This window comes from Alosa pseudoharengus, unplaced genomic scaffold (genome assembly GCF_046254945.1).
Source record: "Alosa pseudoharengus isolate Yale_2024_CS ecotype anadromous, Long Island Sound unplaced genomic scaffold, YU_APseudo_1.1 YU_APseudo_1.1_scf_22, whole genome shotgun sequence".
Taxonomy (NCBI): Eukaryota; Metazoa; Chordata; class Actinopteri; order Clupeiformes; family Clupeidae; genus Alosa; species Alosa pseudoharengus.
The window spans coordinates 22,811,889-22,830,081 of NW_027468680.1; the positions used below are offsets into that span (position 1 = coordinate 22,811,889).

Genomic DNA, 18,193 nt, shown 5'->3' on the forward strand with positions numbered 1-18,193 from the left:
TGTTCTTTTGGTTGCCATGATTTTCTGAGTCTTCCTTTTTCGATTTCCAATTTGTGGTCACTTAGTCTGTATTTGGTTTGGTCAGTTTCTGTTTTCTATCTCTGACAGTAGAATATATTCTGCCATTTTATATTTTCGGTTTAGGGCCAGATAACATTCTAATCTACTTTGATTTTTAGTTTCTTCTTTCCAATGTTCTAATTAGGTTTCCTTACATTGCTTGATAATCTGGTTTACTCTGATTGTTTTTTGGAAAACACTGTTGTTGTGAGACTGGTCAGAGTTATTTTGGGTGGGGCAATTAGTCTTTGCAACAACTGATGTAGAGGACTTTTTTCTGGGCTCAGCTCTTGGGTTTGGAGGGCGTCTTGTGGGCTGGATTTAAGGTGATTCAAAAAATTGAGTGCTCTTTTGTTACTGATTAGTGGGTATCTACCTAATTCTGCTCTACATGCATTTGTTGGTGTTTTTCTCTGTACATGAGAAGTTTTTTTTCCCCCCTCTCTCTCTCTCTCTCTCTCTCATTTCCTGCTGCTGAATCATGTCAACAGAGAGACAGAGAGATGGCAACTGATTGATGTTCTCATGTGACTAGATTGCACCGACGTCAACAACAACAACAACTCATTTTAGGGGGGAAATCCAGGGCAACTTAAAACATTTCACGGTCGGCCATCATCATCCTCCATAAGGGTCTGTAGCCACTCTGCGTAGCGTAATTACTAAGTTATTAGCAGGGCTATGAGGAGGGGCCGATAGGAGTGAGACTGAGGGTCAGCCATATCATGCCTGTTTTTAAGCTCATGCCCCCGGAGTTCCCTTGACTCTCCACTGCTGCATGTGTGACGTATTTTATCTTATTGTTCTAGGCTATAGATAGCCCATATGTCAGTATATTATTGTATTATTATTGTATTTGTATGTATGGAATTATATGGATATTTAATACATGTCAGGTAGATTTTCTTTATGTCCGGTATTCTTGGTATATTGTCGGTATTCTAACATATTAATGGACATTTTGTCCAGTCTGATGCATACCTGTATGAGCACAAACACAAACACACACACAAACACACACACACACACACACACCTGGTGGTTGGAGTCCACCACTACATAAGAGTTTCTTGAGCTGCAGTCCACAGGCGGTGTTTCCTCTCTAACAAAGTCTGCCATCTCTATACCCCCTCCAGGGTCCCTGTGAACACACACACACAGAAACACTTACAGTTAACAGGGCTCAGGGTTACCTAGCAACAACACATTGATAGAATAGGAGGCATGTTCCACCCCCCACCCAATGGAACAGTGATTTCAGCGCAGAGCATTCATCATGGCACTCTTCTGACAAATGGATCCGGGGCGCTCCATTGCAAATGTAATTCATTAGAATGAGCAGAGTGGATCTGTTCATATCAGCATCAAGAGCACCTTCTTCACATGGAAACAGAACAGAACTGGGAGAGCACAACATGTTTCAGTACCGGGGATTCCATTAAACTTTAATGTGCATTTGGACCATTCAAATAAGAAATAATATATAATATAAAACTTCACAACCTGCTCATTTATTATGAAACAACAGAGAAACACACAAGTGATTTAGGAATATAAAACTGAGTTAGATGGACTTCACGGTGTTAGGCCAGCATGTACAGGAATACACAATTCTATACACAAACAGACACACATACACCAGACACTTCACACACACAATCACTGCATCGCTGGAAAACATCACCACACACAAACACCCTATGCGCACACACAAACAACACAACTATGTAACCCAAATAATCCCCCAAACACACACTCAGACACCTAAGCCCAAATGTGTGGCAGTACTGGCGGCTATGTGAGAGTATTGGGAGGAGGCGCTAGGTTGACGGCAGGGTTGTAATTGGCGCCGTCTTGACGCTTATGCCCAAACGTGACGGCTGCCGCTCCAGACACGTACCCGCAGTAACAGTAGCAGCCTTCACATTTCTCACTTTTCTCTTACCCCACTCTCCTTTCCTCTTACTCCTCTCTCCTTTCCTCTTACTCCTCTCTCCTTTCCTCTTACTCCTCTCTCCTTTCCTCTTACTCCTCTCTCCTTTCCTCTTACCCCACTCTCCTTTCCTCTTACTCCTCTCTCCTTTTCTCTTCCCCATCTCTCATTTCTTCTTGCCCTTCTCCCCTTTTCTCTTGCCCCTTTCTCATTTCCTCAGTAACACTTTATAATAACTACACACAACTCATAATTTATTAAGCATTTCTAAACTGTAAGTAAATAGTTTGTTCATCATTAGTAAAGTATTGCTCATACATTATTTCTCATCAGTTAAGCATTTGTATACACAGTTATAAATGGTTTGTTCATAGTAAATAAGCCTATATCTAATATCTAATCTAATTTATTAACACATTTTAGATATAGGCTTATTTACTATGAGCAGACCATTTATAACTGTGTGTACAAATGCTTTATTGATGCGAAATAATGTATGAGCAATACTTTAATGATGAACTAACCATTTACTAATAGTTTACAAATGCTTAATAAATTATGAATTGTGTGTACTTATTATAAAGTGTTACCATTTCCTCTTACCCCTCTCTGCTTTTCTCTTGCCCTTTGCACTCTTCTACCATCCTCATTCGCTCTTTCCATCCATTTCTCCTTGTCTCACTCTCACACAAACTCATCCTCCATTTCCCCTCTCTTGTTTCCACCCCTCTTTCCATCTTTTTCTTTCTCTCTCCCTCTATCCATTTTTTTTCTCTTTCCCTCTCTCTCCTTCTTTTCAATGTATTGCTTCTCATTTCATCTCCCTCTCCATCCGTCTCATCCCCCTCCCTCTCTCTCTTCCCCCTCCCTTCTCTCTCTCACACATTAATGAGTCACTCAGGTCTGCACACTGTAATTAAATGTAATTATCTTCTCTTCTACTGAAATGAGAACTATTCCCTTTTTAATCTCAATCACATGAGGGTCATATTTCTTCTTTTTCACACTTCAGTGAGGATTTAAATTAAAGCCATATTTTCTTAAACTTACTCTGCCCATGTCAAAGGGAAACACTACCTAAACATTTGCACAGGCAAAAGGAAAGACAACCAAGATGCCCCTTGTTCTGTATCAGTGCAGTTGGTTGTGGCCCTGCTGAAATGTCTTTGATGGGAGTTCTTTTTGCCTGGTGCTGCGAGCTCTGGACAAGAGAGACCCTTAGGTCAGTTCTCAATGCCCTATGATGCTCACTGAGGCACAGCAGAAAGAGTGTGTGTGTGTGTGTGTGAGTGAGAGAGCGAGAGCAGAGAGACAGTGTGTATGAGAGAGTGTATGTGGGAGAGAGGGAGAGAGAGAGAGTGTGTGTGTGTGTGTGTGTACCCATCTCCCTCACTAAACCCTGCCAGAAGACACACTGTGCTGCCTGCAGAGGCCGTCTGGGTTTAGCAAGCACGGCCCAGCACAGTTACAGGAGCCATTAGACCACACACACACATACACACACACAGGAGCCATTAGACTTTATAGACCAGACGAGCCATTCATACGGTTTCATCATCATGGGAACCAGCCACATAATCTCTCTCTCTCGGTCATAAGTGTGCGTGCACTCACGCACGCACGCACGCTTCAAAAAGTGTCCTGTTCACTTTTTCCTTGGTCATGTTTAATTGGCTATGTGCTTATAGCTTAAAGGAAAATTCCGTTTTTTAGCACTTGAAGGCCCTTTTCTGGTTTGTTTTGGATGAACTAGAGTGGTGGACACCGAAATTTTGACGATTGGTCCTGTCTCGACTTTTCTGACTCGTTTTGAATCGCCTACTTTTGAATCGCTACTCAAACATGTCCTAAAACAACCCTTAACGTTTGTTGGTTGTTGTAACGTTTGTTGGTAACGTTAAGTGGTTCGTGGAGTTCGTTGACTATTAAAAGTAAATATATCGGCGCAATGTATGATTTCCAGCCGTCTTATTTGCTAGGCCTATTGTGGAACTATTTATTCAGACACCTCACAACCGTGTATAAACTTCCGCTCAATATTTGAACCTGAACCACTCGGTGAGTTGCACAGTTTTGAAAACGAACGTTAAGGGTTGTTTTAGGACATGTTTGAGTAGCCTACTACAGTATGCCTGTTGGCAGCCACCCTGAGCAGTCAAAGGCGATTCAAAACGAGTCAGAAAGGTCGAGACAGGACCAATCATCAAAATGTCGGTGTCCACCACTCTAGTTCATCCAAAACAAACCAGAAAAGGGACTTAAAGTGCTAAATACCGGAATTTTCCTTTAACTTACCCGACCATGACTTGGAGTTTGCTATTTCTTTTATTTGGATCCAATGAGTGAGACCAATAGCCTGGCTAGCGCCACCACTTCTCAATGAGACGTGGTCTGGGAACCAAACGTTCATTTTCTTGAGTTTGACCTTAGCAGCGTGAATCAAATCGCGCGCAAGGCAGCATGGGAACACCCAGGCTATGAGACCAAAGTAAGTGTTCGAATTAAAACTTTAGGCTGCTATGTTTTCCTGATAACGTGAGTGGAATGGATTTAATGTGGATGCGACCATAAAAAGATGCTGAGTGGCTACATGATACAGTGCACATTTTGCAGTGAAAATGTTCCGCTTTTTAAAATCAGGTGTAGCCTAATCCGAATCGCAGTTAAATCCATCAATTAGACAACAGAATCACTAGGGTATCAGTTTTGCTTCATTGTACCAGGCCTACTGTTTGCCAAAAGCAGACTCGCATGAAGCTGGGAAGGATTAAACACGTGGTTTCCACAGCGTGGTAATCAACCGTGATAATTATGATATTTAAAATAAAAACGGTAATGGTTATCATCAACATTTTTATCGCGGTTTACCATTATACCGGTAATCGTTACATCCCTACTTGGGTGGCTCACTGTCATACAGTACGTGTGTGGCTTTAGCCTCTCTCAGTCCTCCGTGTTTCCCTTGATATCATTGTGTTAAAGGAGACCTGCTTTTACAATAACAAGCTGACACGGCTAACAGGGCCAACTGAGATGATCAAATCATCTCCTTAGTGAGATGAAAGATGCTGCTTCAAAGGAACAGGCTTAAGAAAATTGTCCACAAAGCTTCTCCGCCCCTTCCATCGAGAGAAAGACTGGAAAAGACAACTAAATGAATGAACTTCAATAAGGCTCCTCAAGGCTGCACACCCAGAATGACATTCAAAGAAACCTCGAAGATCCCTTCATCAGAAGAACTGTTTTGGTGCATTCCCTTAGGGCACAAGGGCAGAGAGCAACACAGCTCTACTGTCTGGAGAGTACACAACATGTAGTAGCAGTACCACAGCACAGCACAGCACAGCTGATTGCTTTTTATCGTTCTTAAAATCGTTTTTCCCCCCCCCCACTGGTACACTGATTTCTTTTTATCGTTCTTCAAATCGTTTTTTTCTTCCACTGGCACAAGCTGAGCAGAGGTGCAGTCTGGCTGTGACACGTCAACCAATCACAACATGCACTTAAATTCCATACATTAGGATCTACTTTCTTGAGGGTGTGTCTAGGCAAGGAATACAAGTTTCTAAACATAACGAGGCTTCTTCCCCAAAATACAACAAGACTAATTCAAGAAGCTTCACAAAGCAGTCTTAGCCAATAGGTTTCCCCAGTATTATGACATGTTGGCAGCCTAGCCTACATCAGGTCCATCAAGTGCTGTAACTCACCCAGGGCCATTGCTGTCCTCCTGGCGAGTGGCGCCGCCCTGCTGATGGCCGTCGGGCCCGTGCGTCCGGCCTTGGGCCCCTCGAGCGCGCCGCTCCACCACCTCGCCCTCGTCCAGCGCGTGGTGCAGCCGGTAGTTGACCGTCTTCAGCAACAGGAACATGCCGGCAATCACCCCACAGTAGATGCCCACGATGACCATGGTGGGCGGCAGGGCCTGAGAAGGAGAGGAGGGCACGCATGCACACACACACACACACACACACATGCACATGCACACACAGACAGACACAAACATGTGTGTGAAATTTGACAAGGAAAAAGCTTTCTGTGTCGTGTCTATCTTGCGTTACACATCTTAGAGAGCGGGAGCACAATACAAACATAGTATAGCCTAAAACAAAACTGTGGCAAATGAAACATAAGTGAACATCCAAGCCAGAGGTGGATGTATAAAATATACAGCTTGCCATTTGAATTAACACATTGGCTACATTGAATGTGAGCACCTGGATGTCAACACTTTTTTTGAAGACAAAAGTGGCAGCAGGTGTGATCCTTAAGAGTAAGGTCCACCTGGGATTCCTAATTGCCACCTCTTTATGGCTGACCTGTGTGTGGCGCTTAAGTGAGCACTGTGTGGTAGTAGGCTAAACACTCAGCACTGGAGCTGTTACTCCTCAGCCCTGTTTACATCAGAGTCTGGTACCAGTCTAGCTTATAAACCTAACACATTCCAGCACTGCGCAGCAAGCAGCTGCGTCTGAGGAAAGATCCAGTTGTGGCTAGAGAGACGCACTCGGTTATTGGACCATCTTCCTGTCTCCTTAGAGGTCAGAAGATTTAGGTCACTGATCACATCGCAAACATATCCGTCACCTCACCAATAAAAAAAGCATTAACCAAAAAAATCCCAGCCCTGCTTTTGGAACAGCGGGAAAACAGCCATCAGTGCCACTTTTGTGGTGGAGGGGGGGGGGGGCAACACCATGCAGACCTCTACATGACTAAAGCTCCAGGAAATGACATCACCTACATGGCAGACCTAATGGGTGGATACTGCTGAGCTGGAGTTATGACTAAAAGGCTTCAAAACAACAAAGTGAACAGAGTGAGCAAATGACTGAGAAGAATGGTGCCGAACCCAAACTAGACTTTACATTTGACTTCCTAGCTACGGCTGCCCACACTTCATCTCCTCTCCTAGCTCTGTGTCCTCCCTGTCTGCAGAGCCCCTTATGGAAGCCAGCTGGTGTGTGCATTTATTTAGAGGTGGTTTATTACAGTCTCTATATAGACATCACTAGCTTTATATAGCCTAGATTTGACCACAGACAGTCCCCCCCCTCAAACACACACACACAGACACACAAATAAACACGCAAAGTAACACACACACACTTCCGCACATCCCCCTACCTCGAAAGTGCAGAGTTGCAGGACTCCTGAGGAGAGATTTTAGCTTACTGCAGTCATTTAGCCAAGCTGTACAGCTCACGGAATCTATTGCAAACAGACAACACTACCCCTAAACACCCTTCCAGCCACTGTCAACAACTGACACGAGTTGACATTTTGACACTCCCTGCACTGTTGAAAGCCCTAATGACTTCAGATACTGTAGATCTCCTTTTTCTCCTCCTGACATTGCAGAGCCCCCAATGCGCTTTGGAGCATTAACTGATGAGTCAAAAGGTTCAGCTTAAATGCCACGATTATTTTACTGCTATTAAGGATTAACAAAATCGACCAATGTATTTTTATACAACAGCGGTGAAAGTGGTATTTGCTATAGCACTGGCCTTCTCTTTTTTTGTACAGTATTTCAGATCAGTGTGGAGGACTAACGTTTATTACACTAAGGTTGAAGTGGCAACACGGGATGATTATGTACTTCATTGGTTAGAGACACACTGATCGCACTGTATCGACATATCCACAGAGCAGACAGTTGGGCCGGGCCCATCTGGGCAACATCACTTGCTCTAGGGAGAAAAGCGCACAATTTCCTGTCCGGACACCTTTGCGTGTCAGAAAGTAATGCTGCTATTCGGACCGCACCACAGACTGCCTCTGTTAAACACTATGGCGACGGCGATGGGTGTTTGTCGAGAGATTATGTGCCGGGTGACAGAACTGTGCAGTCACCTCGGCCCCCTAATCTGCCGAAAACACCACTGCACGCAATCGAACCTGGTATCACCGTGTCGTGTAGCATTATTGTGTCACCTCTGCCCCTAATCTCCGGACTGACAGCCGCACACGATTTCTCCTCTACAGAGATGTGACCTAGTGAGCCAAACATCCCAGCATCCTCGTCACGAGAGAAAAAAAAAATCTGTCTAGCCAAGTCAGTGCTGCATCGAAATAGTTACTTAAATTATCAGCACATAGAACTGTGAACCATGGTGCCAGTCAAGGGTTATCCACTAGTGTTTACAGTCATTCTGGTGACAGTCAGCTGGTCAGCTATCAGCTGTCATTTATAGTTCATCACAATGCAAACAGACGCAGTTGTGTTTTATGCGGTCCACTGAAATAGACCGCAACTGAACATTTCTGACATTCAGTCCAGTTCGCAAACCTTAGACCTGTCAATTGTGTTTGGTCGAAAATGTTGTCTTTTTTTGTCTCGTTGCCAAACGACGTTGCCAAACGTTATTCATTCAAGATAAAGAAATGCTGACCACTGTCATTAACGACTCTGTATCGTTACGGTAAAGAAGAGCGACAAAGTCAAAGAAATCGCTGTCCTATTTTAAGCATGTCCACTGTAAACAGACTAGAGAGTTAAGGTAGAATACCACATAGCTAACTGGCCTTAGATGTTTTAAGCCCTCGAGGTTTCAAGTGATGAACTTTAGCGATATATCCAGCTAACTGGCTACAATGCTACCTATCTTTGACATGACCAGCTGACATTTTTAAATGAACTGGATAATAGAAGACACCTGACAACAACAACAGAGCGAGGTTAAAAAATGTGTCAACACACAAGACTGGTCGAAGCGATTTTCAGACCTGAATGAAAGTGATTTCATGCCAAATTATCCACCGTTCTTAAACCATTAATCTGAAATCAAACAAAGGAGTACATAGCCTGCTAGCTAGCTGCAATTCAGTGAGCTGTGATAACGGTAATATTTGCTACGAGCTAACGTTAGCTACGCGTACGGGAACACAATACAAATGAATAGGCACAACAACAAAAAATAGTAACATTAGAAAGGGAAATCACACTTACCATGTAGAGCGTAAAGGGGAAACACAGTAAGAATAGCCATATGTACAGGTGTAAGGCATTGACAAATGTATTTTGATGGGGGTCGTAATACCACCCACCAGTAATTGAAGCCCAGACACCCTGTCTCAATATTTGTAGTGTTTGAGATCCCATGTTTATCCTCCTCGAGTCCTTAAAGAAAATGTTACATTAAAGGGCAACATGAATCCAGGCGGTCCAGAAACATGGCACACAGCGATGTGTTTTCAGACACTGGCCTGAAAATCCCCGCTGCAGCCATCTTCTCCGTTACCCGCTAGCTTGGAACCTACATAGGGTCCTCCAAGAAGAAGCCTTCTATCCCACCACGCCCTGCGCGAGGCTTCCAAACTCCAACCTGAAAGCCTACGCTGAGGGAAAGAGGGAGGCTGGATTGTAGGTTTTGAACATAAATATATGGCGCCACCGTGTGGGGATAAATTAAACTGAGACAAAAAACAACATCTGGGAGAAATAATGAAAATATGCGATTTTCGGTGGGTCATATGAATGCGCATTAGTATAATTATCCGATGTGTTCGCTCAGTTCGAATTAAACAGTGTACAAAGCTTCAGCACTAATTTCAAGCAATAACAGTACAATGAAGTAAATAGTCCTATCCTAACCTACCTCGGTGTGGACTTTAACGTAAAGTCCATAGACCGAATACCTACCAAATGAGATCAACATTCTGAAATATACAGTAGGCTAGCCCCAGTTCTGTGTCGATCATAGCAAACCTGTCTAAACTGTATAGATAGGATTTTCTACTGTTTACTCTGAACCCCTAATGTTGTCCATGGTTTGTAGATTTACTGTGGGTAAAGTATAAAATATCCTATCTATATAGTTTAGACAGGTTTGCTGTGATCAACACAGAACAGGGGCTACTGTAAAAGAAACACTCAACTGCATTTACAATATTGCCCTCAAATGTCCACAATCTAAACAGGTATATCAATAACTTTGTTAATGGAAAAAGATACCATATAACCAAGTGGTCAAGAATGCAAACACATGTTAAATAAATAAATAATCTCACCACTTTTCACTAGTGTCTAAAGAATGTTTTGATAAAAATCTGGCCTTCAGTGTCCTTTAAAAAAATAGTCAAACATTTCTTCCAGTAGATGGCGTCACACGTCTACTTTGCTCAAACCATTCATGCATGAATTTGAAAGGGAAAAAGCATGTACATTTCTTCTATTTCATCTATTTATTCACATATATCAAAAGGTTGTCAAACACCGACAAAAAATACAAAACAAAACAAAACCATTCATTAATTTACAAAGTTGAATGAAGTAGAACTCTTGACACAAAAAAGATGTAATTTTCATGAACCTTAAATTGTCCAATTGATTGCGTATAGAGCCATTAGACCAAGAAAACCATGACCAAGTTTATTCCCTGTACTATTTACCTGCATGTGTTTTTACAAAAAAATGTCATAATATAAAAGGTAGACAAACAAAGCCTTGACATTATAAATATTTCAAAATCTGAAATGCTGTCAGGCATTCCTGAGGTGCAGTAATCCCTTTCCAAACTCAGTCCTTAGGAACTCCATCCTCATTATCTCAGAGTCCAGTGTGTGTGTGTGTGTGTGTGTGTGTGTGTGTGTGTGTGTGTGTGTGTGAGATCATTGCAACCTGGCTCGTTTCTCAGGGGGTGGCTTGCTTGGGGGGGCAGGTGCTGGAGTCTTGCTGGCCGTCTCTCTCTCCTCTTGTTTTACCGTTTCAGGAGGCAAATCAGATTCTTTCTTTACCTCCACTGAGAAAAGAGAAGGGGAGGGAGAAGAGGAAAGAGATAGATAGAGAGAGAGATAAAATAAATGTAGACAGAAAATGGCTTGTAAAAAGGGTATGCCAGACAGAAATCAATTGTGAGGTCATAGTTGCTAAAACAAAACACAGAGTCCCTGATTAAATAAATGACTTTATAATGCCCATTCACAAATCATTATGTAAGGGATAACGGCCGCCGAGGTGTCCTGTTATACGGAATTAATGGACGAGGGCGAGGGGCAAAAACTCCCCGACGCCCAAGTCCATTAATTCCGTCTAACTGGACACACCTCGAAGGCCGTTATCCCGCTTATCACCCGGTTGCCACTGTAAACACTGGAAACACGCGGTTCTGTTTAAAAAGAAGCTCACTAGTTCAGCTTGTTGTACAACTTTAGCATGGACAGTTAGCTTGTTTACAGTTGATTCCATTGTTTGGAAGCCTGCAACCAAAAGATTCTAGAGCGCTGCAACCGTCGTCCTACTATGGTTGTTATAGTTACCATTCATAAGCATTGATATGGAACGGTGTCCTGTTATTCAGAATTAAAGGCCACCCGCCAGCCAATCAGAAAAGAGTATTTCTTCTCTCCGGGTGATAAAGAACAAATAATGGAGTTGTTCTACTCTCTAAACCCCATACTACCCTTTTCATTATAGAGCCAGATGATCTAAAAGGGTTATTCATCCTTCACAGCGTGACTCCTAGTAAGGCCAGTGATGTACAAGGATAAACACAAGGCAAAGAATCTCATCTTACCCGGGACAGGCTTTTCTCCCGGTTTGGGCTGCAAACAACGGAAAGGAAGAGATGAGGAAAGGCAAACATTTGATGAAAAGCTAGTGATCCACCTCCCATATGGTCATACATGACTAAATGATCAGATGATGACCAACACACACACTGCATATAGGGAATGCTGCTCTGCACCAGTCAAAGAGAGTGAAGGTTCTTATAAAACTTAGTCAGACACCACCAACCATGAACAAATGATATCCAGTGACAATGAAGACTACTTAGTATCAACAGGTATATAAGAAGTAACTGTTACAATAACTATGCCAGTGCTCCACAGGTTAAATTCTCAATATGTAAATACTCACTAAAAACCTTTAGATAAAGTGTCTGCTAAAATATAGTTCCATACATGTTATAATAGCATATATACAATGTATGTAATGAATGTGTCTGTCTTCAGACCTGGTAGTATGTAGGGGGGAATTTGTTCCGAAGGTCTAGCAGTAAAGCATCAACTCGCTGCCTCTGGAAGAATGAACTGGGCTCCTCCTTCTTCTTTGACTTGGGTTTGGATTTCTCTGTAAATGATAAAGGCCAAGTAAATGCACTTTGTCCAGTCAAACATTTAGTATTTCTTAGATTAGCACACCAGCATGCAAGAACAAGTTATCTATTATGAGCACAAAGATGAAGCCAGGAAAAGTGGTCTAACCTTTCTCCTCCTGGTCTTTGAAGTTCCACCAGTAGCCCTTTGATGGGTGGTAGCGACAGTAAGACATGGCTTCATCAAATGCTGACTGTATGCCGTGTACAGCTGATAGCTACAGAGACAAGAAGATTGAGACAAGATGGGGACAGACAATCAGACAAAAAGAAAACATCATCTCCAAATATCTTACCTATTCACACAGAATTTGATGCATAGAGTTGAGAATTAACAAGTTGATACACAGTCATAAACAATAACAAAAATGTGGTTCCAAATGGCAGTTAGAAACAAAACACACAAAAAAACACACAGACACCTTCACTCACCACTCTGGAGCTGATGACTGATCCTAAGTCTGGTGCTTGGTAGACCACACCAGCTATGATGTAGTAATCAGCCAAGGGGATAACTAGAGACATAATCCGATGTTCACCATTTTTGACTGACAACTTTTTAGTAGCATTTAATGCTGAGTAGCATTTAATGCAGCAGCTGAAGATGTTTTGAGGTGTAATGACTGGAGATTGGAAATTTGTCAGTGATGCTTACCTTGGGTTGGCGACTGTCGCTGCTGCTTGCGGATGATGTACAAGATTGGCTCCTGTACGTGTAGTAGGATATACTCAACTCCCACCATCTGACTACCAAACAGAACAGAAGAAATTAAAATCTGACAGCTATCAGAGGACTAATACCATAATACATTAACTGAAGAGAAATCAACCAGGTGTATTAATTACTCCTGTAAACATGTTGCGCAATAGTGTTCAGAGACTTACTTTAAGTGTTCCAGGGTGAGCCGCTGCATTTTCACAACTTCATTGTTGCAAGTTCGGTCGTAGAATGGGTTGCTTCTTTCGGAAAAATAGTCCAGGACATTACCGGGGTTGAGAATGGGTACCCACCCACTATCAACCCATGATATTCCCAAGAGGTTATCTGCTAAAAATGTATGCAATAATACAGTGTTAGGAAAATTGCCCATCACGAATAGTCGTATTCCTTGCAAATTCAGGTTCGAGTTATAGGCTAACTATTTGCACACCGTGTTAAAATATAATCAATCTAGTGGTATACATACTGTGAAGATATGGACAAACTGATGTTTAGCTATTTCCTTTGGGAAATAACGTAGCACTATCTGTTGGCTAACGTTAGCAAGTAAACTAACAAGCTTCAGCTCTGGATTTTGACTGCAGTCCTCAAAAGTAAGGCAACATATGTATGAAGAGTTCTATGGCATTTCCGCACAACCTATATTGTATGAAAATACATTGTGTACAGCTGTTTGTCCAAAAACCTAAACAAAATACTATTTTTACCTCTTAAGTCCACCGACGCCATCTTGGATGTGATAGCGGCGCACAATGATGATGTAATAAGGTGACGTTCCTACAAAGGCGACAACCAAGGAAGCTAATGTAAGTGACCCCATGTTAGCAGCACATGAGAAATCAAACGGATCGTTATTCATTTTATTTTGTGCACTGTTTGTCTACCTTTGATGTAAGCAAACATTGACCCGAACGTGTTGAAGGTTAGATTACGCAGTGAAATATGTTTGGGCTAGTTAAAACGAACACCTGTCATATGGTAGGCATGTGGAGTAGACTAGCGGCATGCACGGTGCAGAATTTTTCTCAAACAGCCAGCAGAAATACAGTTATTGTCGAAAGATGGTGGCAAGTTCCACTGTCTAAAGAAGGTAGCCCACCTCGACTTAATCCACGACGTCACCGTGTATACCGACTTGTCGAGGACACCAAACATGGTTCTAAAGAGAAGATGGAGCTCCTTCTTACACAGACAGTGCCTAAGCTTGGAGGCCGGGGTGATACCGTGTTTGTGGCAAAGTCGTTGGGCCGAAACAAGCTTTTACCTCAGGGCCTGGCAGTGTACCCCTCACCAGAAAACCTGGAAATGTTTACCGAAGAGAAAAGGCAACTGCGGGAGGGAAAGCCAGAGGACAGGATTCAGACTCGCACTGGACAAAAGACTGTGGAGTTCTTGAGGAATGCAAAGCTCGAAGTCCCTATTAACACATCCATGGACTACCATATATCCAGGGAGATTGTCTGCAGGTATTTCCAGACAGAACTTGGGGTTGTAGTACCAACGCATGCCCTTACGCTTCCAGATGAGCCAATCACCACTGTGGGGGAGACTTGGTGCGAAGTGACTATCAATGGGGTCGACACCGTCCGCATTACTTTATCAGTTAAATCTCATGAGGATTTTACACCCAGACAGCTGAAGAGACGAGGACAAGAACCGAGTCCTGATACAAAAGCGGAAGGGTCTTCACCTTCCAATGAAGACCAGAATACACAATCATAGGCATAACATTACCAGAAAATGGTCATATGGACAGTTTCTCCAAAAAAAAAACGATGACATGAAGATCCATAACATCTTTAATTTTGGGCCTATAAATGTATTCTATGCTGACAGGGGTGATCTCATGAGTGAGCATTATGCATCTGGCCTAACAGCTTGTTTTGTCAAGAAATGCATCAGTTTTACACTCAGCATCTTTATAGGTAGAGCTGAAAGATGCTATAGGGAGGATACATGGCAGAAACGACAATGGGACCGACTTTCTTCCTTAACCATTGCCTAATGACGATTTATGTGCTATTAAAATATGTTGTCAATGATTTTCTGTGTCATTTGTGTCAAACACACACTATTTCCTGCAGAAGACTAATCTATCTAGTGTCAAAGAGGCAAAGTTTATAACTTAATTCTGTAAAATCAGAATACCTCACTGGCACTGATCGACTTGCATTGTGTTCTATACGGCTTATTACAAGACACGGTCCAGTTCTGTGTACAGCGTTTTACAGGACACAATCTGGTACAGTTCTGTGTGCATTTATCAAGACAGTCCAGTTCAGTGTTCTAGACACATTTCTGGTGTTATATATCTGCATAGGTGTTAAAAAATGGTACATAAAAATACATAAGTATGTAGGCCTACATATAAAATGGTTAGTTTTTTCACATTATGTTGCTAATTCTTGATCATATTTGAAAGTTGAAGCACATCTACACCAAAACAACTCAAGTAGGCCTAACTACACTTCAGGAGGCACAGTTGAGTTTGTGTTGATGTGTTGACCTGTTCAGTTGGTCTTGAGGGCCAAACAACATGCCAGAACTTGATCTAATAAAGCATTTGCAAGGTCATTTAAAAAAAAAAATGTTTCAAAAGCTTTCTTCATAGCATCTGACTTGCAGCAAAACAAAAAGTCAACATCTTCTTTTGTTGACATTGATGTCGGTATGTATGTGAATATGTTAAGCTATATATCATTTACTGTACAACATTTCTGGGCATAATCTAAACTAGTGGTTCCCAATCATAACCAACGCGCCGTTACGCAAAGTGAGATGGATCATGGAATTTTGAGGAGCCCAATATGTCTTTATACAGTCTCATAGTCATAAAATAGTTGTTATAAAACAGCCTAATGGGCTACAGCTCTATTATGCAGCTCAGTCAACATCATGTGAGCATGTTGCTGCATGTGGTCTCAGCTCATGGACATTGTAGAAACAATATGGGCATAAGAATGAACACCCCCGTTAAAGCCTATTTATAACACTGTGTGAGACTATTCAATCAGCAACAATAAGCCTTGGTATTTTAAGTTTGACCATTGAAAGTTAAAGGGTTTGATCTTTGGTGTACTTTAGCCCCAAAAAGCTTGAGAATCTCTCATCTCAACAAACCATTATTATTCAATTGTTCTGATGAGACCATATACATGTAATTAAAGCAGACTAAATTATTACATATCAAGGATACATCAGGTAGGCTATTTGCAATGTTTTTTGGGTGGCTTTATTTTTGGTTTGACTCTTAATCATTCTCTTCATTCACACACACGCACACACACACATGCACATGCACACACACACACACACATGCACACACACACGCACACACACGAACATGCCACGTCTATTTTGAGTCAGAGGTTACAGGCCATGGTCATTATCCAACATGGGCTTACACCCACAGGGGAAAAGCTGCATTCGAGCTGCATGCAGTCTCTTTCCTCCTCTCTACACACAAGAGAGAGAGAGAGTGTTAATAAAAGCACCTGTGTGTCTTTTAGCGCCACAAGTTGGATTTGAGATACTGAGGATGTACAGAGAAAGCGCTAATACCGAGTTTTTCTATGCGCAGAAAGCGAACACTGAGCTTTGCCATATTGCGGGGAAGCTGTCACCTCATTACGCAAACAAAAGTTAAGGTTGCTTTTGACATAGTGCAATGAAGAATACCTTTGGTCTGATTACTGATTCAGCTGTTTCTAAAAGTTTTCTCTAATTGACGCATTTAACTTACCTGTCAACATTTAGCTTTCCAAAAACGGGAGTTTTTTTTCGGGGGGGGGGGGGGGGGGGGGGGGGGATCTGTGTTTGAATATTTAATACGTTTCATACACGTGTTTCAACACTGCATTTCGGTCATTGCTTTTACCTTACCATTACCTTTACGCATGACAGTTATGTATCCACCAGCCTACTTCCAAAACTCCAAAGCTGCTTGCTGTCAGATTTGGTTCCGAGGGCACAAGTTCAGTGTATCAACAACACTCAATAACAGTTTATGTGATGTGTTAATCAATTAAATTCCCAACAATTTCCCAACACCTTACTATGCACAGAGAATCACAGGCTCAGTTCCTGCCTCAGTCATTGCAAGCGCCTCTGATTGATTAAAGGAACCGTATGTAAGAAATGTATTTCAATTCATCATAAAATAGCCCTGATATGTCACTAGACATTAAGAAATCATGTTCATTTCAAATACTTATATCACTGACAACAGTAGTCCGGCCAGGATATTGTCATTTAAAAAGTGAAGTTGCAGCCCTCAACTGATGTTGATGTTGTGTTTTGTCATGTCATGTCTTTTGGCCTGATGCGCCACCCTCCCCCTAACTGCTAATCACAAAGTCCATAGTGTTTCGGCATCCTGGGTTGGCAACTTTGAGTCAGGGGGGAGGGGGAGGGGATACACCGCTCTACAGTAATTTGAAAGTGATTGCAATACCGGTTTTGGCCACAATCTTACATATGGTTACTTTAATCACCACTATGTGGATACTGTTTTTAGAATTGATTTAGATTAAGTGTTAGTTAGTATAATTTGTATTTTAGTATATTTAGCATATTCTTTATCTTCTACTGTCCTTATTGCTTAGTTGTGTTTTTATATTATATACTTTAATTACTCTTTCTGCTGTTAAAGAATGTGTTTGTGTTGTCTGTATGCTGCTGAGACCTTGAATTTCCCCTGGGGATCAATAAAGTATCTATCTATCTATCTATCTATCTATCTATAACAGCTAGTTCTGGAGTAGGCCATTCAACTAGCCCGCTTGCTTACGAAGAGACTCAGGCTGCGCAGTCGGCACCCGCTTCCTTATTTGGGTTTTGGGTTGCCAGGTTTTAGCCTATGACAAAAACGGTTGAAATTGAAACTAAGTGATCATGTATGTGTAGGGTGTATTTCATACACAATCTGGCAAGCTGAATGGATCAATGATTTTATTTGATTGATGATTGAAGTTTGATGGCCATGCAAATTACGGGAGAAATAACAAAACGGGAGGGATTTAACTGCGATTTGGATTACACCTGCTTTTAACACAGGTGCAAGTTTTTCACTGCAAAACAGAACAGGTTTTCATACATATGGCGGAATACCTAATTGCTATTAGCACTTGTCCTCCCCTGTGTTTGCCCTATACTGCCACTTTCCTTTGACTCTCCTATTAATGCATGACATGGAAAAGCGCAAATAGCCATTTTCAGCTCCCGTGATAGGCAGTCTGCACTTTTTCCTCAGTGTGGCTGTTTGTACATACCTCGCCATGTTTTACCTGCTCGTTGCGAATAAAATACGCCTAAGGAGGGCGCAAAAACGTTAGTACATCTGGCCCTGAGTGTTACTTTAGATTTGTGTTATTAGCTTGC

General features: G+C 42.0%; 3 protein-coding genes across 7 annotated transcripts in view; 1 reads left to right on the forward strand and 2 right to left on the reverse strand.

Moving 5' to 3' along the window:
* The window catches only part of pcnx1 (pecanex 1), a 62,404-nt gene extending 53,156 nt beyond the window's left edge, over positions 1–9,248 (reverse strand). For all 4 annotated transcript variants that reach the window (XM_076299363.1, XM_076299364.1, XM_076299362.1 and 1 more), the window contains exons 1-3: positions 8,946–9,248; positions 5,704–5,918; positions 1,096–1,201 (exon numbers count right to left, since the gene is read on the reverse strand). In XM_076299363.1, the coding sequence (XP_076155478.1) occupies positions 1,096–1,201; positions 5,704–5,918; positions 8,946–9,098 (474 nt within the window). In that variant the 5' untranslated portion in view covers positions 9,099–9,248. The remainder of the gene's footprint in view (positions 1–1,095; positions 1,202–5,703; positions 5,919–8,945) is intronic.
* Positions 9,249–10,157: 909 nt separating this feature from the next.
* Positions 10,158–13,553, reverse strand: med6 (mediator complex subunit 6). Of its 2 annotated transcripts, none has more exons than XM_076299975.1 (8): positions 13,522–13,553; positions 12,979–13,141; positions 12,749–12,840; positions 12,526–12,608; positions 12,203–12,311; positions 11,953–12,068; positions 11,512–11,539; positions 10,158–10,737 (listed from the first exon to the last, which is right to left on the reverse strand). In XM_076299975.1, the coding sequence occupies exons 1-8, from the start codon at positions 13,541–13,543 to the stop codon at positions 10,607–10,609; spliced, it is 744 nt and encodes a 247-aa protein (XP_076156090.1). In that variant the 5' UTR covers positions 13,544–13,553; the 3' UTR covers positions 10,158–10,606. The 2 variants fall into 2 exon arrangements, with proteins under 2 accessions (XP_076156090.1, XP_076156091.1); XM_076299976.1 differs by having other exon boundaries at positions 12,979–13,138; positions 13,522–13,549.
* Positions 13,554–13,606: 53 nt separating this feature from the next.
* mrpl9 (mitochondrial ribosomal protein L9) lies at positions 13,607–14,856 on the forward strand. Its single transcript, XM_076299365.1, has one exon. The coding sequence runs from the start codon at positions 13,757–13,759 to the stop codon at positions 14,534–14,536; it is 780 nt and encodes a 259-aa protein (XP_076155480.1). The 5' UTR covers positions 13,607–13,756; the 3' UTR covers positions 14,537–14,856.
* Positions 14,857–18,193: the final 3,337 nt, after the last annotated feature.

Bases quoted from the DNA above. Each gene is read 5' to 3' on its own strand.
- med6 (XM_076299975.1), bottom strand. From the start codon at position 13,543: ATGGCGTCGGTGGACTTAAGAG. The intron at 12,841-12,978 runs GTAAGTCTCTGA...TCTGTTTGGTAG, and splicing joins CTCACCCTGGAACACTTAAA to TCAGATGGTGGGAGTTGAGT. The intron at 12,312-12,525 runs GTGAGTGAAGGT...TTGTCTCTGTAG, and splicing joins CAGTCATCAGCTCCAGAGTG to CTATCAGCTGTACACGGCAT.
- mrpl9 (XM_076299365.1), top strand. From the start codon at position 13,757: ATGTTTGGGCTAGTTAAAACGAACACCTGTCATATGGTAGGCATGTGG.